The sequence below is a fragment of the Taudactylus pleione genome, unplaced genomic scaffold, assembly GCF_031769625.1.
Source record: "Taudactylus pleione unplaced genomic scaffold, aTauple2 ptg000114l, whole genome shotgun sequence".
Taxonomy (NCBI): Eukaryota; Metazoa; Chordata; class Amphibia; order Anura; family Myobatrachidae; genus Taudactylus; species Taudactylus pleione.
The window spans coordinates 8341529-8364532 of NW_028284516.1; the positions used below are offsets into that span (position 1 = coordinate 8341529).

The 23004-nt window shown below is 49.2% G+C and overlaps 1 protein-coding gene across 1 annotated transcript in view; it reads left to right on the forward strand.

Moving 5' to 3' along the window:
* Nucleotides 1-23004, forward strand: part of CNGB3 (cyclic nucleotide gated channel subunit beta 3) — a 246521-nt gene that overhangs the window by 222301 nt on the left and 1216 nt on the right. Inside the window, exon 18 of the mRNA XM_088471523.1 lies at nt 6477-6654. Coding sequence (XP_088327649.1) covers nt 6477-6654 — 178 coding nt within the window. The remainder of the gene's footprint in view (nt 1-6476; nt 6655-23004) is intronic.

Sequence of the window (23004 nt, forward strand, 5' to 3'; positions counted from 1 at the left end):
CCTCCTCATCACAGCCCCTCATACCACCGCCCTTAACTGCACAGTCTTCCTCAGCACAGCCCCTCACTGCACAGCCCTCCTCATCACAGCCCCTCATACCACCGCCCCTCACTGCACAGTCTTTCTCAGCACAGCCCCTCACTGCACAGCCCTCCTCATCACAGCCACTCATACCACAGCCTGCACAGTCTTCCTCAGCACAGCCCCTCACTGCACAGCCCTCCTCATCACAGCCCCTAATTGCACAGCCCTCCTCATCACAGCCCCTCACTGCACAGTCTTCCTCATCACAGCCCCGAACTGCACAGCTCTCCTCATCACAGCCACTCATACCACCACCCCTAACTGCACAGTCAGGGCCGGCCCTATCCCAAATTTTTTGGTAAGCAAGTATATTTTTTGGCGCCCCCCTATGCAGTGCCCCTTTTACAGTGCCACCGGTAGTGGTCCCACCTGTGCAGTGCCCCTTGTGCCCCCAGTAGTATTCCCCTTATATAGTGCCCCCAGTAGTAGTCCCCATATGCAGTGCCCCCAGTAGTTGTACCCCCTATGCAGTGCCCCTTTTACAGTGCCCCCGGTAGTGGTCCCCCCTGTGCAGTGCCCCTTGTGCCCCCAGTAGTATTCCCCTTATATAGTGCCCCAGTAGTACTCCCCCCTCTGCAGTGCCCCCAGTAATGGTACCCACTATGCAGTGCCCTTTATATAGTGCCCCCAGTAGTGGTCCCCCCCCTTGTAGTGCCCCTAGTAGTAATCCCCCTTGTAGTGCCCCCAGTAGTATTCCCCCCTGTAGTGCCCCCAGTAGTAATCTCCCCTTGTAGTGCTCCCAGTAGTAATCCCCCCTTGTAGTGCCCCCAGTAGTAATCCCCCCCTTGTAGTGCCCCCAGTAGTAATCCCCCCTGTAGTGCCCCCAGTAGTAATCCCCCCCTTGTAGTGCCCCCAGTAGTATTCCCCCCCTGTAGTGCCCCCAATAGTATTACCTCCTGTAGTGACCCCAGTAGTATTACCCCCTGTAGTATTACCCCCTGTAGTATCCCTAGTATTCCCCCCTAGTAATCCCCCCTTGTAGTGCCCCCAGTAGTATTACCCCCTGTAGTGTCCCCAGTAGTATTCCCCCCTAGTAATCCCCCCTTGTAGTGCCCCCAGTAGTATTCCACCTTCCCCCGCCCCCGCAGTAGAGATGTAATGAAAATTATAAAAACCCCACTTACCTGAAACCCGCTCCTGCTCCTGGTCCCGCCGCCGATATCAGCTCCTCCGTCCGCCGCTTTGCATTATGGGAGTGACGTCACGTCATGACGTCACTCCCATTACCCACTGCGGGAGCCGGAAGATGTCCTGCTCTGGCAGTGGGAGCAGTAGCCGATGAGAGTCTGTCTGACTCTTATCAGCTGCTAAAGCAAACACACAGATGCCGGCGCCGGCGGCTGTGTGTTTGTGCTGTGTATCGCTGACCGAACTCCGTCCGGTCAGCACTACACACGCGGTGCAGCTGTGTCACAGAGACACAGTTTGCACCGCGGCCCGCCTGGTACGCAGCTGAGGCGGGAGAACCGGCCCTGTGCACAGTCTTCCTGAGCACAGCCCCTCACTGCACAGCCTTCCTCATCACAGCCCCTCATACCACCGCCCCTAACTGCACACTTCCTCAGCATAGCCCCTCACTGCACAGTCTTCCTCATCACAGCCCCTCATACCACCGCCCCTAACTGCACAGTCTTCATCACCACAGCCCCTCACTGCACAGCCCTCCTCATCAGAGTCCCTCATACCACCACCCCTAACTGCACACTTCCTCAGCATAGCCCCTCACTGCACAGTCTTCCTCATAACAGCCCCTCATACCACCGCCCCTAACTGCACAGTCTTCATCACCACAGCCCCTCACTGCACAGCCCTCCTCATCAGAGTCCCTCATACCACCACCCTTAACTGCACAGTCTTCCTCAGCACAACCCCTCATACCACCGCCCCTAACTGCACAGTCTTCCTCAGCACAGCCCCTCACTGCACAGCCCTCCTCATCACAGCCCCTCATACCACCGCCCCTAACTGCAGTCTTCCTCAGCACAACCCCTCATACCACAGCCCCTCACTGCACAGCACTCCTCATCACAGCCCCTCATACAACCGCCCCTAACTGCACAGTCTTCCTCAGCACAACCCCTCATACCACAGCCCCTCACTGCACAGCCCTCCTCATCACAGCTCCTCATACCACCGTCCTTAACTGCACAGTCTTCCTCAGCACAACCCCTCACTGCACAGCCCTCCTCATCACAGCCCCTCATACCACCGCCCCTAACTGCACAGTCTTCCTCAGCACAACCCCTCACCGCACAGCCCTCCTCATCACAGCCCCTCACTGCACAGTCTTCCTCAGCACAGCCCATCACTGCAGTCTTCCTCAGCACAGCCCCTCACTACACAGGCATCCTCATCACAGCCCCTCACTGCACAATCATCCTCAGCACAGCTCCTCACTGCACAGCCCTCATCACAGCCTTCATCAGCACAGCCCCTCATACCACAACCCCTTACTGCACAGCCCTCTTTATTACCGCTAGGAATGGACATCAGAAGCCCACCATCAGGGCCGCCATCAGGGGGGGACTGTCGGGACTCCAGTCCCAGGCCCAGACAGAGAGGGGGCCTGGGTAGCAGTGGTGAAGAATCCACAGGCCATGCGGCAGGCACTGGCAGGCATCGGCGCGCCAGGCTCAGCGCGGTAGCGCCATTAGAAATATGCAGCCACGAGCCAATCACAGCTCACGGAACGGCAGCCAATCAGGAGGGGCTGCCGATCCGCAAGCTGTGATTGGCTCGCGGCCGACTCGGTGAGCCAATGCTCCTTTAACCTGCCAGTGCCTGCCTCCTGTGTATTCCTGGCCGCTGCCACCACCCGGGACCCTCTCTGTCAAAAAATACCGGACTCTGTGTTCATGTTAAAGAAAAAAAACAGGTATGCTGACTGACCTTGCCCTGTGCTTATATGAGCAATCCCTTGCCGTTGTACCACATATATAGTCTATTGGCAAGCTTTATCACAAGTGATTACTTATGTATCCGACATCTCCGCAAATCTATGAAACGCTTTAGAAGAGGAACACCCAGCCATGTCTGGCAGCAGCTGTTACATTGTTTACTGTACATTCCTACAGGGGGGCTGTAGAGCAGCCAGCCCTCCCTGTGCCCCCCAGCCTAGCCAGCCTTCTTCTGCCCGCTACCCCCCAGGGCAGCCGGCCTTCTAGTACAGCAAGTCAGCCTTCCCTGCCCCTCCCCCAGTCCAGCCAGCATTCCCTGTGCCCCCCAGTCCAGCCAGCCTTCCCTGCACCCTACCCCTAGTCCAGCCAGACTGTCTTCCCTGCCCAAGTCCAGCCAGCCTTCCCTGCGCCCCCCCCAGTCTAGCCAGCCAGCCTTCCCTGAGCCCTATCCCTAGTCCATCTAGTCTACCTGCCGCTCGCCCAGTCTAGTCAGCCTTCCATGCCCTTTGCTACTCCTAGTTCAACCAGCCTTCCCTAACAACTGCCCCAAAAGCTCAATCTTTCAGAATTGTTAAACTGTTTTACACACCAATTATGCCCCACCCCCGAAATCGCTCAACCCCCATTATCCACAGCTACGCCCACCTCTGCCGCATACCTCCGGGGGGCCCTACCTATTTTGTCAGTACTGGGCCCCACAATTTCTGATGGCAGCCCTGCCCACCATCATATGATGGCAGGGCTTCCACCATTGAATCTTTCGATGCAATGGTAACTAACCATCGCATCAAAAGCATTCAATGGTAAAAACTATTCATATGAATAGTAAAGGGGCGGGGTTAGGGGAGGGGTTCGGACACGAAGCATCAAGAAATAAAGTATAAAAAAAACAGCTCAGGCAGAGCTGACTGAGGGCTAGGAGGAGAATGAGACACATCATCAGTGCTACGCTGCTGCTGCTGCTGCTGTGGGCACTTTAAGCAACAACAAAGTGAAGTGTAAAAACATGTTTAAAATATACTTATAACACAATGAAAACTAACCTCTTACAGCACCAGCAGAGAAATCACATCTCTGCTGGTGTAATCACTGTTATCTATCACTCTGTGTCTGTGAGTGACAGCTGCTCCAGGGCCAGGGCTGCACACTGATTGGCTTTCACTGTCTCAGAGAGCCAATCAGAGCTAGGAGAGAGGGGAGGGATGGGCAGGTCTGAGGCAGTGAGAGACAGCCTCCAACGATCCCAGCAACATGAGCCAGGAAGGTTATCAGATGCAGAGACACAGCACACAGCAGCCAGGGGAGGCAGAGCTTTTAATAGTTAAAGAAAGGAAGCCACCATCGCAACACCATTGAATGATTACCATTCGATGGCAGCAAACATCAGAATGCTGCCATCGAATGGTAAAAATACTAACATCGAAAGAAAAACATTGATGGTCGGCAAACATCGACCATCGATGTCCATCCCTAATTACCGCCCCTCACTGCACAGCCTTCATCAGCACAGCCCTTCACTGCACAGCCTTCCTCATAAAGGGCCCTTCACACCACAGCCCCTTACACAGCCCTCATCACAGTCCCTCACACCACAGCCCTCATCACAGTCGCTTATACCACACCCCTTCACTGCACAGCGCTCCCTCACAGAACATCCCCTCTCCTCTCCCCGCCAGCAATAGCAAATTTACCTGCCGACTCCTGCACAGCGGGGGACTGGTGGCGGTGGCGGAAGCGCCGTGTGGACTGGAGCTATAATCGTGATGGGCAGGCTGTCCTAAAGGCTTCCCAGCACAGGGCACATGATGTCTCTCCCAGTCCCAAGAGACACTGCAGGAGACGGGGAAGTGGGCGGACCAGAAGGGGGCAAACAGCAGCAAGCTGCCCGCTGCCATGTGGCAGAGAAAGAGCCGGGGGCACCGCTACTGATAATTGTGGCACCAGATTGGACATCAGCGCCCTCTAAATCGGGCGCATGGGGCACATGACCCCCCTCCCCTCTCCCAGTTGCGGCCCTGCCCTTGCACATGAGAACCTATGTCCCCAGTAACAGGCCCATAATGATTTCTGAGCTTAATGACCATAACTGAAAATGTATGACTGTTCTGTGACCCCTAAGACTGGAGATGAGGAATCTGACTGTACCATTAGATTCTTTCTGCATATTGATGAATAAAAAAATATAGTACATAGTACGACACTTTAACACTGCCTAATTCACCATCTGCCTGTATTAGTTATGTAGACTGTGTCATGCACCGTCTTTATAATGTATTGTTATCACAGAGAGTTTAGGTATTATATTTTGAAGAGGACAAGTGGCAATGATCTCACAGAAATTGCTCACTCTGGTACAAAGAGAATGGATTGAATCTTTCACACACCAGCACTTCTAGTAAGCTCCGATCAATACTTGTAATCTCACCTTCAATCTTGCTGCACCTTGGATGCCAATTCAATGACATTACAAATCACACAAGACAAAAACACAGGAACATACAGAAGTTTAAAAACTACCAACTGGCATCTCCAGGATGGCCATTAAAGACGTCACTTTATGATGTTCACTTGAATTCTGAACATGTCAAAAACAATTAAACATTTAATTTAGGCTACAGTCATTCTATGTAATGGATTAGCTGGTGTACTCCAGTCACTCTGCAACCTAACAGTTTGTCTTCCTTGTCATGATCTGCATCCTGGGCCTGATTCTCAGATGCGTCTGTCGCCGTAGTTGCGCCTATGTTCTAAGCTAATGCTGCGGACGATTTCATTAGTACTGAGAGACCCGTTTGCAGCGGTGCAGTTCCATCTCGTTGCGTCTTTAGACTCAACAATTGGTTGCACCATCGAAACTTGCTCCAGCCCCGTGCCAGTTACAGTTTCTCCATCTGACCATGGTCACCTCTTTCGGCGCAGCCACTTACTGTGACACGCTCGTGACACGCCCTCAACGGCTTAACCACCTCCCTGTTAACTCGCAGGAACACATTAAAATTCACAGACCGCGCGTCCGAGTCTGTTCTGCGTCTCTGAGCGCTAACAATCGGGACCCATGTGCTGAGTGACTGGGATCCAGGTGCAGACTTAAACCATAGACCAACTGTGTACAGAATCGACACTGGGTGCGACTCAGAATTAGATGCCCATTGTCTTATAAACACAAACCTGTATATGAGGAGAAAAAAGGGGTAAATGTGAAAGTAGAGGTACTGTAGACAGGGCAACAATGCCTAGACCCCATATAGCAGTGATGTAATATAATGGGTGCAGGGTATGCAGTCCCCACATGCTGCACCCATAGGCGCCGGTGCCATTTTTCAGGGTGCAGGGGCCACCTGACACCTGCACCCTGTCTTATTTGATTCATTGCACCGTGAAGTGGCGAGGGAAGTCTTCATATCTCAGCTGCATTTAATCCCCACATGCATAATATATCTTTATACTGTATAAGTAATTTATTTTACAAATAAATGTTGCATTTAACAACTACAGGAAATTACTGAAGGAGAAGGGAAAACCAACAGGACCCGCTGTGGTCAGCAAAGGTTTTGCTCACCTGATACCCACAAAACCTGGTACTCCTCGTCTGTTCAAAACCTTATTGTCTGCTGCTGCTAACAAACCAGGATTCCGGGTACTACAGAGAGTGGGACAGCAACAGCCTCAGCTGGTAAGAACTTATACCTGAAGCAGCAACTTCACACAAATGCAGCATTAATTAAATGTACCAGTAGGGTCTGTGTATTTATTAAATAAGGCATATATTAAAGAACTAGCTAAATGTTGTGTACAATTTAATGTAAACGATTTCTCCAATGAATTAGGTCAACATCAACCCTGCGTCTTAGAAGCTGCGAATTTCTGTTGCTTACGAACAACAGATTTTTTATCAGGGCGCTCATCCACCAGGATAAGAAAGAAGCTGACCACTCTGTGCGTCCCAAGAATGCTATGGGATATTATGAGAAGGGGGTGAGCCGCAGGGACCTGGTATATGCGGTGTTTGAGCGGGTTTATATCCCAGGGTGCAGGGCTGAGCACCCAGAGCATAACTAAGGATACTCTGGGTGGCTCTACAGCAGCTATCCTGACTGCAGGCTACCATTCCAAGAACCCTGCAAGCCAAATTCAGGTCCTACCAGATCAACGATGGTACCACCCCTTAGGCCCTACACCCTGGTCTATGGATCCACTCGCACACCCCTAGTTACATCCCTGGGTTAGATTGTCTAAAATTTAGTGCAATAAATCTGTTTTTCATCAGTTTCTCTTACCTGCTGCTAGGTGAAAATGCTGCATACAGTATATCGTTAATGATGAACGCTATGGGACTGACACAGAGTTGCACACAAGTCCCCACACCGAGGTCGCAGGCTGGGATCACCCGTTGCAGGCTGGGATGGGTAAGCTGAGGCTTGCAAGACCAGCAAACTGCGTCCGGGACCGACATGCCCCCGTTTCCGGGAACGCCATCCTCCCCCGCACTGTCCCTGAAATGCTTCTGCCTGCCAATCAGACAGAGGCAGGGGCGTATCTATAATGGGTGCAGGGTGTGCGGGGAACACGGGCCCCTAGGTCCAGGTGGGCCCCACACCGCACACCCTACACCCATAATATTACTTACCTCTCCGGAGTCCCACGTCGGTGCTGGAGTCCAGCGCTGTAAAACGACTGGAAAATGGCCGCGGCGGCCATTTTCCCATCGTTTGCGCAAGCGCAGTACAGGGAAACTGCCCGTCGCAGCCATTTTCCCGGTGATCTGTGCATACACTATAGACTCTGGGCACACTCTAGTAATGCATTCAGCATAGAAGTGCTACATGGTGTTTCAAAGCGATTACCATTGATGCCTCACAATGCTGGCTCTGAGCCAGTGGCTCCATAGGTTCCATTCAATCAGATCACTAACTGTGTGGATCCTTTATGTTCTTTCCTTGCGTGGGTTCCCTCTGTGCAACCCGACTCCCTCCCAAAATCCCCAAACAGACTGGATAGCTTGTTAGAGCTGGCACTTGGTGGCTTACCCCATCCTTCGATGACCTATAGGCTACTTTTTTGCAACTTTTTTCCCAGAGAGAAATCTTTAGATACCCCCGGGCAGCTTATACTTACACGTGCAGCTGGATATGGCCGTGTATGCGCTGTAGATAAGACAGGTCCAAATCTCACAGTTGTTGGAGAGGAGTCTGCTCCTGTGCTGTCTCCTTCTCCTCTGTGCTGGATGACGTCACAGCGCATGCTAGACCCTGCACGCGTCACAGTGCTGTATGGCTGTACAGTAGTTAGCTCTCCAGAGGTCAGACTGATCACCTATATATTACCTGCAATACCGCTGTTACCACTGGTTGTGTTACCGGTTAAGGACTAACCTCTATTATCCATTCCACTGGTACCTATTGTAATCACCCGGGTCCTACAACAATAGGTCATATCAGTAACAGTACAACGATAGAGTAAGCTACTATATCTCTTTACCTTTCACACTTCGCCAGGAGAGGCTGTTATCCACTGTCTCGGCAAGAAGATTCTGATAAATTGGCAATAAAAATAATTGCTTATCGATAAGAAAGAATAGTTCACGGTGCACAACTGCCACACATAATAAATAAGCCCCCAAGGCTGTAACCTCCACAATATATGGTGTAACATAATTTTGCTCATTCTAGTATAGCACTTCTGTACTTTATCTCATCAACATCTTCTTCACTTCAGTTGCACAGTCCTTGATGAGCCCTTGATGTCTGTGTGTTGATGACGTATATACTTTATTGTACAATCATAAACACAATATTACCTATAGTGATGTGAAGTACTAAGCAGGCACAGTTTGTTTTGTGCCACCCACAGATATACTGTAATCTGCTGCTCACACTTCTGCAGCTCATGTTTTAACTTATATGAACATGATGAGATACAAACAAACTTTCCTTTTGTAAAATGTAAGATTCCAAGGTCACCAGACTCGTTCAGAAGGGGGTAGAGGCAAGGTTTATATGGAGAGCAACTTATAATTCCGCTGCTAGTGATGCATTCCTACAGAAAGGTCGAAAGATGCATCATGCAGAAAAGATGATGGATAGCCAGTCACCAATAGAGCTGGGGAAAAGACAGATTGCATAGGTGGAAGAATTATAATATGGAACCAACTGAAAGCTGGGCAGACCGTGCACCGTGGAATCCTGCAAATGAATGAGGTCAGGAGTAAAGACTGTGTAATCCATATTTTCAGAGGATTTTTAATTCAAGGCACCTGTCTTACAGACCTTAATAAACTTTATCTAAGTTCTTTGACACAATGATTTTTATTCTCTGGTAATTTTATTCTCCCAGTTAAATTAAAATAGATAAAATTCCAGTTTATGGAAAATCGTTTCGTTGTTTGATAACAGAATTCTAGATCTTTGTCAGATATATCGTACTGTAGGCGCTCCGACATTGCGTACATGAAGCTACAGATATGCAGGCCCGGGTAACAGGGGGCGTGGCCTAATCACAGGAGGCATGGCCACGCCCCCTTCGGAAAAAGAAAAAAAAAAGATTTTCAGCGTGCTGGCGAGGGGGCGCTCTGGGCCCCCTCAGCCCGCCGTTCCCCCCCACAGGCATTGGAGACTGCTGTGGCTGCTGCTCAGCAGCCACGAGCAGTCTCCCACTGCAGCTCAGCACACGCTGTGTGCTGGGCTGCTGTGAGGGAGGAGGGGCGGCGTCAGACCCGGGCCCCCGCCGGGCCCCTCAGGAAGCCTGGGTAATTTGTACCCGCCCCCCCTCTCGGCACCCCTGCAGATATGCCCAGCTACATCCTTGCCTGTAGCGCAGCGAATCGCGCCATGCGGACTCCCACAATCGTAGAGGAGTCTTCTTAGGAATGAATGGGATATGCACTCCCGCGATCGGGGACGCATCATAGCGTATTGTGGTGCATAGCGCGAGCACATTTATGGCGCGATCAGTCACAATGGACGCGTCTGTAAAAGAGGATATTTGTCCATACGCACAGTTGTACACATCTCTGTGGGCCAAGTGGGGTTTAAGAGAGGAGGGGGCCAGTGTGCAGTCTCCCTTCGGGCCTTCCCCCTCTTACCCTTGCAGCCGCAGAGGAGACACTGTGCCAGAGGTATTATTCTTTTGCCGCACTTGTGCAGTATTCTATGGGTAAGGTTGATTTTTTTTTTCATTTGCTTACGGTGAAGGTCCTTAAACCATGTAAATACATAATTTTAGTTGAGTTTTTTATTTTTTTTGCATGGTTTTTATCTCTTTCCTGCTTTCCTGTTTTCAACAAAAGGCTCAGGAAAACAATTACAAAGACTTTAATGGATTTTGATAGATTTAAAATCAATCAAAATCTATCAACATTGATGTTGTGTTTCCGGGACTAAATCACCCATTTACTATTTTTTTTATTGAATTTGCTTTTTTTTAAGGTTTAGTAAATGTGTGATTTAGTCACAGAAACATACCATCGATTTATATAAATTTTAAATTAATTTTGTTCTTTTAAAGTCAACCTTTGGTAAATATACCCCCTATTGTTATTATTATCTTTTATTTAAAGTTTGTCAAGAATTCTGCAGCATCATACATAAGTGCATAGAAAAGTACAGTACAAACATAACCGAACAAAAATGATATATACACATGGCAATCAATAACTACACAGTTATGCAAATGCAGTCACTATAATAACTAGAAAACCAGCATTGGCTGAACCTATACTATACCCCAGTTGATGGACGCAGCAGACAGCTACAGACCAAACTGACTATAAATTGAATACCAAGGAGCAGGACATGATGGTTGAAGGAACGGAACAGTCCACGAGGGAAGAGGGTTTTGATAGTCTTGGGAGGGTAAAACTTTATTACTTTGCAAAGTACATTTTGTAACCTTTTCACTTATTATTTTCTTAGTTAATGTTGCCTAAAGGTTTTCCAGTGGCTTGGGAAGTATTAATGGGAAAGAAATGTCTGTGTATGGTAACTTTAACTTAGCACAAGAAATACCATAACATTGGGAAAAGTACAATTCTGGAAAATAAAATGCTTTGTCATTTTCTTCTAACAGTCTCCTCAAGGCCAGTGACTAGTTTCACATTTTTAATACTAACTCTGGCAGTTTCCTGGAGATTTTAGCCAGAGGCGGCACGCGCACAGCATGCCTAATATTACCTCACAGACTTCAGCTGACAAGCCATCTATAACAGTCCCAGGGCGGGCTCCACCACAAGACAGACATATCAAAGTGTGCTGTCTGCCAGAATATTAATACAAAACAAATTTGTCATGTCCTTAACAAATATATAAGAGAAAATGTGATGGCAGGCAGATAGGGGGAAAATAGACCACAGTACTTGTACTCTTATACTTGACAATTAGTTGACTGCAATAAACATTTCATAATAATTCTCTAGGCAGCCTAAAGCAATATACTGTATATACTGTAGTACTGGCAGCTACTTTCTAGACAAAGCTACCATCATAAATATGGGGCAAATCTGACTAACTGTAATTATTTGTAATATACTGTAACTAGAGGAAAGGCTTTCCCATGATGATGTCTCACTACGAGCATGCTTACCTACATGTGAAAAATCATGTTATCTGAGACTGTGAAACTAGCACCTAGAGAAACCATTTGTCTTCCTTCACCCAAGGGGCATGTTTAGTCCACGGCACTCAACCACCTGGGGTGCCCTTGGTATGTGACCACACCATTTACATAAAAAAATCATGCAAACTCAGCACTCACTTACTTTTCAAACTGTAATTTCTTTAAATACATGGAATGTTAGTTCCAAAATATTGCAATAATTTGTACAGCTGACCAACCACGTCAAGGTCTTCCCATCTGGCCAGTCCCTTCACTGACTCTCAAAAATATGAGCATTGCTCTGCCACAATTGGCTCCAGCTAAAACACAGACTTTAAATACAAGTTATGCTTCATCCATGAGTATGGCTCCTGGCATCAAGAGACAGAACCACACCCAGGCATATCAGGTAATGAGCACCTGGGAATAAACAGACTGAGGGGTCTATGTACTAAGCAGTGATAAGAGACAGAACCACACCCAGGCATATCAGGTAATGAGCACCTGGGAATAAACAGACTAAGGGGTCTATGTACTAAGCAGTGATAAGAGACAGAACCACACCCAGGCATATCAGGTAATGAGCACCTGGGAATAAACAGACTGAGGGGTCTATGTACTAAGCAGTGATAAGAGACAGAACCACACCCAGGCATATCAGGTAATGAGCACCTGGGAATAAACAGACTGAGGGGTCTATGTACTAAGCAGTGATAAGAGACAGAATCACACCCAGGCATATCAGGTAATGAGCACCTGGGAATAAACAGACTAATTTTGTCTTACATTTGAAAAGGAATTACAGTTTGAAAAGTAAGTGAGTGCCGAGTTTGTATGATTTTTCTATGTAAATGGTGTGGTCACATACAGAGGGCACCCCAGATAGTTGAATGCCATGGATTAAGCTTGTTATTTATATAAATTGTTTGAGGTCACACTTTCTAGGGAACCTGCTTTTCAAATGTACAGTAAGACAAACTTCTCTACTTCAGGGTCCATAGGGGGTCCACAGGGTTGACCTTGGGGTATAGCTGGATCTGGATCCACGGGCAACTCGCAGTTAAAGCTTTCACTGCTCCCAAGATGCACTTGGGTCCATCCTCCTCTATACCCCGCCCCCGAGCTACAGGCACCTCAGTTTTTAGTTGGTGCCCGGCCGGAGTCGGGTCACCCTGTCGCAGTGGGGCTGCAGGAGCAGCCCCTAAGCTTTTTTTAATGGAAGAAATTTTTTTATTATTTTCTCTGATTTTACACTGTAAGAGCGGCAGCATCAGACTGTCCTTTATGATGTCCATGCTGCCGCTCCTATCCCTGCTGGTGCCGTGACGCCAGTACAGATCTGGGGATCATGGCGGGACCCCAGAGTCTGTACTACGGGCTCTGGGGATTCCCAAGACTGCTGCCGGAAGCGCCGGGGATCAAGGTAAGCCACGGGTCGCCGCGTGCAGCGTCCCGTATATACTTATTATGCAGTCGGCTGCCTCCGGTCTCTGGGGGAAGACCGGAGGCGCTAGCAATTGCGGCGGGCTCCCCCTCTCTGAAGCATGCCCCGTGTGACCGCTAGACCACCAGGGTAACAGGCTGGAAGTGGGACCGGCAACCTGGGGTTAATTGCTAGCCAGGGGAGGCAGCTTTCCTTGTCTAGCGGCTCCTCCCCTCAGCTCAGCGCACCTCTCTACTCGGGTCTGGCGTCGCTGAGCTGCTGTTATCTCTCGGCCACTCCTCCTCTGAGGTCTCTGGCGGCCATTTTCTCTTGGCAGATCGCAGAGCTCCCAGGTGGTACAAGTGGACCTCTTCCCTGCTAAAGGACAGTGTACACAGCACTATAGCCCTCCCAGACACTGAATCTGGGTGGTTGATTGTGGTGGAAGGTGCAGTGAGTATTACTTTCTGCATTGTATGGGACTTTTGCTAGTGCTGCCTGTCTGTGACTTATTTCTACTTACTGTCAGCTTATACCTATCCCTTTCCTTCTCCTACGGCCCGGCAGGTGTGTGGGGGAAGGGCGTTTTCTGTGGACCGCACATATATAAAACACGTATTTGTGGGGTCAGTCACATACAGTTGTGTGCAACACAGTACCATATTTTGGGCTGTTTGTGTTGTATACTGGTGAGTGCGTGGGTGTTGGCACCATAATTCCTCTGGTGATACGTATTCATTGAGTATGTACTGTATCATGTCTGATGAGGAGATTGAGCGCTCCGTGGCTCCTGTATTGGTTTCCTGCAGACGCTGTTCTGCAGGGGTTGATAGGGAGGATTTGTCTCAGGATGGTCTGTGCGGGCGGTGCCAGCTGGTACCTGGCCCCTCTAAACCCCCTATAGCACAGGATCCTCCTTGGGCGATATTTTCCTAGGTGCTGGCGTCAATTGCGGACTGTTTATCGGTCCCAACAATGGTCCCTTCCAGGGCGTTGCCCCAGCCCACCATCCCCCATTCCCTGGGTATTCCGCAATTATTGCAGTCTCCCCCCGGATCCCAGACTGTGGGTCCCTATACGGGGCTGCCTGTGTATGTTCAGTCTCCCCCTGTGACACAGCAGTCTGTGGTGCCTTTTCAGATTTTTCCTCAGGCGGCTCCTCCACCCTGGGTGGATGTTCTGTTCAGAGTCTGGCGGCCTCATCTTTGGCATTCCAGTCGATGTTGCAGAGTGATGTGCCACCAAATGCGTCCAAGCGTCATGTCGTGGGTTCACTGACGGCGCAATTGTCGGACTCAGATGTGTCTTCAGATGATGGAGAGATTCATGAGGACTCTGACTCTGATGCCATGGGCCAGGAGGTAGAGACTAAGTCCTCCATTAATGTGCCGGCATTGGTTAGGGCAGTGCGGGCTATCCTCCATATAGAGGATGATGCGCCGGCTCCTAGGTCGAAGTGTCCTAATTTTAAAAAAGCTAAGGTAACTTCAAATGTTTTTCCCCTGTCTGACCAATTGACGGATCATATGGCGGTGGCGTGGCAGCTGCCCAGTAAGAGTTTCCAACCACAGAAAAGGTTGGCGTCTAATTATACTTTTCCTGAACCTCATTGCAGGAAATGGGAAACCCCACTGGCGGTGGATTCCCATGTCACCCGCTTGATTAAAAGCGCTACGCTGCCATTGCCGTCCATCTCCTCTTTGAAGGATCCCATGGACAGGAAGGTGTAGACTTGTTTGAAGTCCATTTACTCTCTCTCAGGGGCGGTGGCTCGTCCGTCCATGGCCATCTCCTGGGTGGCTAAAGCCATTGAGAGCTGGGCCAATGCTTTGGAGGATTCCTTTCCTGAGGATGCTCCGGGCATCCAGAGAGCGTTAATAGGACAGATGAGGGATGTGGCTTCCTATTTTGGGGAAGCGTCGTTGGATGATCATCTGCTGACCTCTAGGGTTTCGGCTGCAGCTGTGTCTGCTCATTGGTCCTTGTGGCTGAGGTTCTGGAGGGCTGATGCAGACTCTAAAAAGGGCCTGGAGGCTTTGCCGTTTAATGGTGACTTGCTATTTGGTCCAGACTTGGACAAAATAGTAGATACCCTGGCTAAATCCAAGTTGGCTTTCCTCCCTTCGGCTTCAGCGCCGGCTAAGGTGAGGAGCTCTGCTTTTCAGTCCTTTCAGGTTCAGGATAAGGCCAAGGGTCAGTCCTTCCCAAGGCATTTGGCGACCAAGGTTGTCTCAAAGCCCAAGAAGCAAGCATGGAGTGCTAGGCACCGTTCTTCTAAGCAGGAGGATAAACCTGCTGCCTGATGGGATGGGCCTCCCTCTGGGGGACCTCAGAGTGGGGGGCCAACTTCTTCAATTCGCCCAGTGCTGGCACAATACCACCACAGATGCCTGGGTTGGAGAAGTAGTCTCCCAGGGGTACACCCTGTCTTTTTGGTTCAGGCTGCCCCACCAGTTTTTCTGCACGAGTCCTTCTCTGAACAAGACCAAAGCCTCACAGATTCAGGTAGCTAAAGAGTCCTTGCTTCAAGCAGGGGTCATTGTTCCCGTTCCACAGTCTCAACGTGGGACGGGGCACTACTCTACTCTGTTTCTGGTGCAGAAGCCCAATGGTTCTCATCGCCCTATCCTCAATTTGAAGTCTCTGAACGAATACCTCAGAGTTCCCAAATTCAGGATGGAAACCTTGCGTTCCATCATTCTGGCGATGGAACCTGGGGATTACATGGTCTCCCTGGATATCCAGGATGCCTACCTCCACGTGCCCATAGCACCTGCACACCAGCGGTATCTGAGGTTTGCTCTTCTGCAACATCATTACCAGTTTCGGCATTGCCTTTTAGCCTTTCCAGGGCTCCGAGGGTGTTCACCAAGGTGATGGCAATTATGGCCGCCCACCTTCGGAGCTAGGTTATACGGCTGTTGCCGTATCTGGACGATCTTCTGCTGGCGAGCTCCCCAGAGGTACTGCTTTGACATCTCCACCTGACCATTGCTTGTCTGCAAGCACACGGGTGGTTAATAAATTGGAAGAAGTCCTCTTTGATCCCATCACAATGGATGGTCCACTTGGGAGCCCTTCTGGCTTTTCGTCAGCAAAGGATCTTCCTTACTCCGGAAAAGGTCTCCTCCCTACAGCTGAGGATACACAGTTGACTGAGCAGTGGCAGGGTGTTGGTCCACTCGGCAATGAGAGTCCTAGGGTCCATGGTGTCGGCATTTGACATGGTGGAGTTTGCCCAGTTCCATTCCAGACCCCTGCAGGGTCAGATTCTATCCGAATGGAATGGGTTACCTCACCGGATCCGATCCCAGAGACTGGTGTTGTCTCCGGAAGTGCGCCTGTCTCTAGCTTGGTGGCTTCAGACAGCTCATCTCATCGAGGGTCGCCCCTTTTGGATCCCGGACTGGGTTCTGCTCACAACAGATGCCAGTCTCCGGGGTTGGGTGGCAGTGACCAGCTCATTGCCGCTTCAGGGCCGTTTGTCTGCGGAGGAAGCAGTTCTTCCCATAAACGTTCTGGAGCTGCGGGCCGTGTACAGGGCTCTGTTGTCGTCAGGCACCACTCTTCATGGAAGGGCGGTTCAGGTGCAATCCAACAACGCCACCACGGTGGCGTACATCGATCACCAGGGAGGAACTCGCAGTCGAGCAGTGATGTCGGAGGTGTCTCGCATTCTGGCTTGGGCGGAGTGCTACCTTCCTGCAATCTCGGCAGTCTTCATCCTGGGAGTCCTCAATTGGGAGGCGGACTTCCTCAGCCGGCACGACGTGCATCCCGGGGAATGGTCGCTTAACCCGGAGGTGTTTCAACTTCTCGTGGACAAATGGGGACTGCCAGAGTTGGACCTGATGGCCTCCCGTCACAACTACAAGTTGCCCGTGTATGGCTCAAGGACAAGAGACGCAGGCGCAAGTCTGGTGGATGCGCTATCGGTGAAATGGACATTTCACCTGGCGTACCTGTTCCCTCCGATCTCCCTGCTGCCTCGGGTACTAAGAAAAATCACACAGGACGGAGGCACATTTCTGCTGGTAACTCCAGTGTGGCCCAGACGTCCTTGGTACTCCGATCTCAGGAGCTTGTCCATCGATGTTCCGTACCCTCTGCCTCAGCGTCGGGACCTGCTGTCTCAGGGGCCCTGCCTTTACCCGGATCTGGGTCGGCTGTATTTGACGGTGTTGCTCTTGAGACAGCCGTCTTAAGGTCCCGGAGTTTTTCAAGCTCTGTCATCAGTACCATGCTGAGGACGCATAAGCCATCTTCAGCACGGATTTACCACAGAGTGTGGCACACTTACTTTCAGTGGTGTGAGTCCAGAAACCTTGATCCTCAGGTGTTCAGGGTTTCTAGGGTTCTGGCATTTCTTCAGGCAGGTCTGGACCTGGGCTTACGTCTTGCTTCCCTGAAGGTTCACGTGTCGGCCTTGTCGGTGTGGTTTCAACGTAGAATCGTTACTCTGCCTTACTCTGCCTGCCTTTCCAGGGGGTTCTTAGAATCCAGCTTCAATTTGTGCCTCCAGTGGCTTCGTGGGATTTGGCGGTGGTTCTTCGGGTCCTGCAGGGCCCTCCTTTTGAACCCCTTGAGTCGGTTGATCTCAAATGGTTAACACTTAAGACTGTTTTTCTCCTGGCGATTGCTTCTGCCAGGAGGGTGTCAGAGTTGGGGTTCTTTCCTGTGGTTCCCCCTTCTTAATTTTTCACGAGGCCAGAGCGGTGCTCCGCACTCGTCCTGAGTTTTTGCCTAAAGTGGTTTCAAAGTTCCACATCAATCAGGAACTTGTGGTGCCGGCTTTTCAGTCTCCTTATCTTTCAGCTGGTGAGGCTTCATTGGATGTAGTCCGTGCTCTCAGAATTTATGTGGACCAGACTGCTTCTGTTCGGAAGTCCGATTCTTTGTTTGTCCTCTTTGGTTTTCACAGGAGGGGTTGGTCTACCAACAAACAATCTTGAGCCCGTTGGCTTTGTTCTGTTATTCGTGAAACTTATATACAGGAATGTTTGCCTGTACCAGCCTCTGTTAAGGCTCATTCCACTCGGTCTGTGGGTCCTTCTTGGGCTGCTGGGATGTGGTGCCTCTGCTGTTTAGCTATGTAAGGCAGCCACTTGGTCTTCCATTCAGTCATTTTTGAGGTTTTATGCGTTTGACACCTTTGCCTCTAAGGATGCATCCTTCGGGCGCAGGATTCTTCTTTCTGCACAGGAGCGTCCCCGCCCTTAGTTGAACTGCTTTGGGACATCCCCAAGGTCAACCCTGTGGACCCCCTATGGACCCTGAAGTAGAAAACAAGAGATATGGTAAGAACTTACCTTTGTTATCTCTGTTTCTACGAAGTCCATAGGGTCCACAGGTCGCCCGCCCTGACGCACCTGGCTTCATATGGGCTGGGTGACTGGTCACCGGTTATCCTGTCTCCCGTTTCTGTGAGTATGGTTTTCTTGTGTGTTCCAGTCTTCCTTCTCTCTGTTTAGTCTCCTCCTCTGGCCTTGGCTGCTTACCAACTGAGGTGCCTGTGGCTCGGGGGCGGGGTACAGAGGAGGATGGACCCAAGTGCATCCTGGGTGCAGTGAAAGCTTTAACTGCGTGGTGCCCTTGGATCCAGATCCAGCTATACCCCAAGGTCACCCCTGTGGACCCTATGGACTTCATAGAAACAGAGATAATAAAGGTAAGTTCTTACCATATCTCTTGTTTTTCTGTTTATTCTCAGGTGCTCATTACCTGATATGCCTGGGTGTGGTTCTGTCTCTTTAAACCAGGACCCATACTCATGGATGAAGCATAATTTGTATTTAAAATCTATGTGTTAGCTGGAGCCAAAAATCTATCTCTCTATCTATTTATCTATCTATCTATCAATCAGAAGGTCTGTTATGACTCCTCAATGTATGTTCAGTAGAAGCCTGTGCACCTCCCAAAGGCTCCCACTGCAAGGGAGATAGATGAGACTTAGGAGAGGAGGACCGGCCACTGGGGTAAGTATAGGAGTTGGGGAGGGCGGGATGAAACAACTGGGGGGGGTCAGGGCAGGGCCATGATGGAGAAGGTGTGGGGAGGGGCGTAGTACAGATGGGACAGAACGGGGACTGCCAGAGCAGAGTCGGGGCAGAGACCGAGGTGACCTGGCATATACCAGGTTCTATAAACTAGTATATACTGTATACTCTATATGATGTAAAACTCTGGGGGGTGGTCTCTTGATAGTGGGCATAATCACATCCCTGATATGCATTTTTAGTAGAGACAGTGGCGTAACCAGGGCAGGTCATGCAGGGGCTCGTGCCCTGGGTGCCGCCGGCAGACCACGGTCCAGACCGCACTACACAGTAACACACACACCACCGCCGGCACTGGGTAGTACACTCGTACTACCCGGCGGCGGTGTGTGTGTTTCAGCAGCCAATGAGAGTCAGACAGACACTCATTGGCTGATGCGCCCACTGCTGGAGCCAGGCTGGAGCTCACTCATGAGCTCCGCCTTCCAGCTCCTGCAGTGGGTGATTGGAGAGACGTGCACAACAGGAGTGGGGATTCAGGTAAGTGGTTTGTGTGTGTGTTTGTTGTGTGTTATATATGTAAGGGGCACTATATAGTGGCACTGGGGGCACTGTATAAGGGGCACTACTGGGGGCACCGTATAAGGGGGACTGTATAAGGGGCACTACTGGAGGCACTGCATAGGGGGACCACTACTGGAGGTACTGTATAAGGGGCACTACTGGGGGCACTGTATAAGGGGCACTGCATAGGGGGGAACACTACTGGGGCCTGCATAAGAGGGACCACTACTGAGGGCACTGTATAAGGGGCACTACTGAGTGCACTGTATCAGGTGCACTACTGGGGCACTGCATAAGGGGGAACACTACTGGGGCACTGCATAGGAGGGACTGTATAAGGGGCACTGTATAAGGGTGCACTACTGGGGGCACTGTATAAGGGGCTCTACTGGGGCACAACTACATGGGGCACTGCTACTGGGGACATTGCATAAGGGGCACTACTATAGTGGGCATTGCAAGAGGGGCACTATTACTGGGGGCATTAAGGTGCATATGGAATGGAAAGGAATGTTCCTAGAGTGGCGATAAATGGGGGAGGGGGGTCATGTTGACATGCCCCTATTTTTCAATGGCCAAGCCAATTGTTGCATGTGGTCACGCCCACTTATCGGCGCATGCGTTTTTCATCTTGACCTGGACTCCAAATACCCTAGTTATGCCACTGAGTAGAGATGAGCGGTTGGGGTATATTCACATCTCAAAAATTGCATCTTATTGGTTATTCCGCTCCCACGTGTTTTGGGTAGCCTGGCCAAGATGATGAATCCAAACTTGCACTAATATTTCGAAAAGAACCAAATCAAAACTGAAGTGCTCATCTAATTTTTAGTTAGAAAAATCCATTTTTTTATTGCCATGTTCACTTGAGGCCTCGACTAACCAAATCTTCCCCTCCAACTTTGGACTGTCCCACTAAGATTGGGACGGTTGGGACGTATGGACCTCTCTTAAGCCTCCCTTCTCCCCCCAACCCTTCTTACCAACAACCTTTCAATTTCTCTCCCTCTCTCATTCGTCCACATCCCTATTTCTCTGTACCCTGGGCAGAGAAAGAGATCGTTTTAATACATATGGGGTGTGAAGCCATGAGGTGCGATTAAAGTATGAAGGCACTTTACTGTGTACCCTGAACTGTCATTGTTTTGATGCCTTTCAGTTTATAATTAATTTATTGTTTCTATTTGTACATGTTATTTTATGCAGTGCATATTCATGCTAATAGTTCTACAAGTTAGACAAGTTATTCTTAAATGTCACCAGGTGGCGTGTTATATTCATAAATGGGTTAGAGCAAAGTCATTGTGTGCTTGTGACCTGGATTGGACTCCTAGGCTCCTGCTCCATAAGGAGCCAACTGTCACCAACCACCATGAAGGGAGGACACACACAGAGCTAAGACATAATTTTTCCCACCTATAACAATCTGGCTACTGCCCTTAATCTGTCCAACACTAGCTCAAACATGGGTCCGTATTCAATTTGAGCTCAGCCGCAATACTTTTTTCACCTCCCGGACTTTTTGCTACTTCGCCTGTTTTGCAGGCGGAAAAGTATCGTGCGCGTATTGCCGTATTCAATTTGAAAGTAGGCGAAAGCGGGACCCGGTGAAACTTAAGCAAGCGGAAAGTCCTGTCAGATTTGGGGAAATCAGACTGAAACCCCCCAAAAGATGCTCTGACATGGGGGTTCACTATGGTACCCCCTGGTTTGGCTTGCTGAAGGTATTTGGTGTTTTTAAAGGGGCTCAATAGCTGCTAAATAGCGTTTTTGTATAAGTGGTGCAGAATAGTATTCTGGAGGTTTTTTGCAGAAAATAACTGATCCCAGCAAATTCGGGGTACTTGTAAATTGGTTACAGCATATTTTAAAGTTGCTAAAGTAAAGTTTAAAAAATTGTGAAAAATCCACCTGCCGCAAGCACCTGTAATGAAAAGAAAACACCTGAACCATACTTGGGGACCCCCCCCCATCCCAGAGTCAAGTTCGCTAGTTTTTAACTTTGTCCCCCAACTTTTTTTTTTTTTTTTTTGCCCCCAAATTCAGAGTGATTTTTTTGGGTGTCCTTAAGTGTTTTTTTTATTTTTTTTACACAGTTTACCTTTGGGGGACTGTCTGAAGGCTGCACGGGGGTTCCCACAACGTTACACCCCAAAACCCCAATTCTGTACTTTTTTCCGCTTGCTATTCATAGGCAAAACTTTTTTGCCTATAACATTGCATTGACTTTCCGCCTAGGCGGAAAGTCTTTCAATTCGAATACGGAGTAAAACCAAAACAGGCAAAAATTACGTCATCGTCGAAAAGTTTTCGCCAAAAACGTGCGAAAATGGCTTTTCGCTCCAAATTGAATACGGGCCATGGTGGGAATATATAATGGTATGTTTCCTACTACATTGGTGTGTTCAGGGATTGGTGATTAGGAACTGCACGTCCATCACTTGTGTATGCTGTCCCTGCAAACAAGTGCATCTGTCTGGTTATATATCCACATGTCTGTATTGCCACCTATAGAATAAACCGCTTTTTGATAACAACAATCTACCTAGGTGATTTAAAAGAACTCACTAGGACGTGCGGGCCTCACATGGGGATACATATATATTGCAGTAAAACTCAGAAAATGGCAGTTATCAGCGGTTTTATGATTGATACATCCTGCCCTAGGTGAGGAGGTCAGATCATTTTGTTGCCTTACTGTCTCACTGCCTCTGGAGGACCCGGCAGATGCTGAGTAGGCTCAGTTTTGAGAAAATAAGAGGGATTGGATTTATATTACTTACTATATTATCCCCATACTAACAGGCAAATAACTCAAACAGCAGCATAGTGGCTTAATACATAAAAAGGTTTGAACACGGTCCATGTATAAAAATTGGGGTGACGGTTTTACACATTGCGTATTTTTTATTTTTTTTAAATGTTCTTTGAGGTGCTGTTTGATCTTTAGTAAATCCCATGGTTCACAAACCAAACATCACAGAGCATGACTTACTGTATAGTTTAATAAAAGTGCAGTTTTGTACATCTACCCCAGGCAGTTATATGAGAGAGAGAAAAGTTGTGTAATAATAATTAGTTATGTGAAACTAAAAGCGATATAGGGAAAGTGAGACAGGGTGCTTATGAGACAAAATAACTTTCATTCTAATTAGGATGTTTTTGAATTACGTTTCAGCAAAAGCCTTTCTTATCCCACATTTTACAGGTTTTGCGCTCTTTCAGCGAAATGGCATTATTAGCTTTATGACTGCTCACATCCTCACCATGCTGTGCTCTTTTAAGAGTTTGATGAGTGCAAAGAGAATACGCTCCCCTGAGCCAGAGTTCAATGCGTCCTCTATGGAGAGAGCATCCACATGCAAATTCTGGGTACATTCTGCTCGTAAAATTGGGATAAAAACATAATGTTATTTTCTGCATTAGCAATCTTGTTCCTGCCCCAGCATTT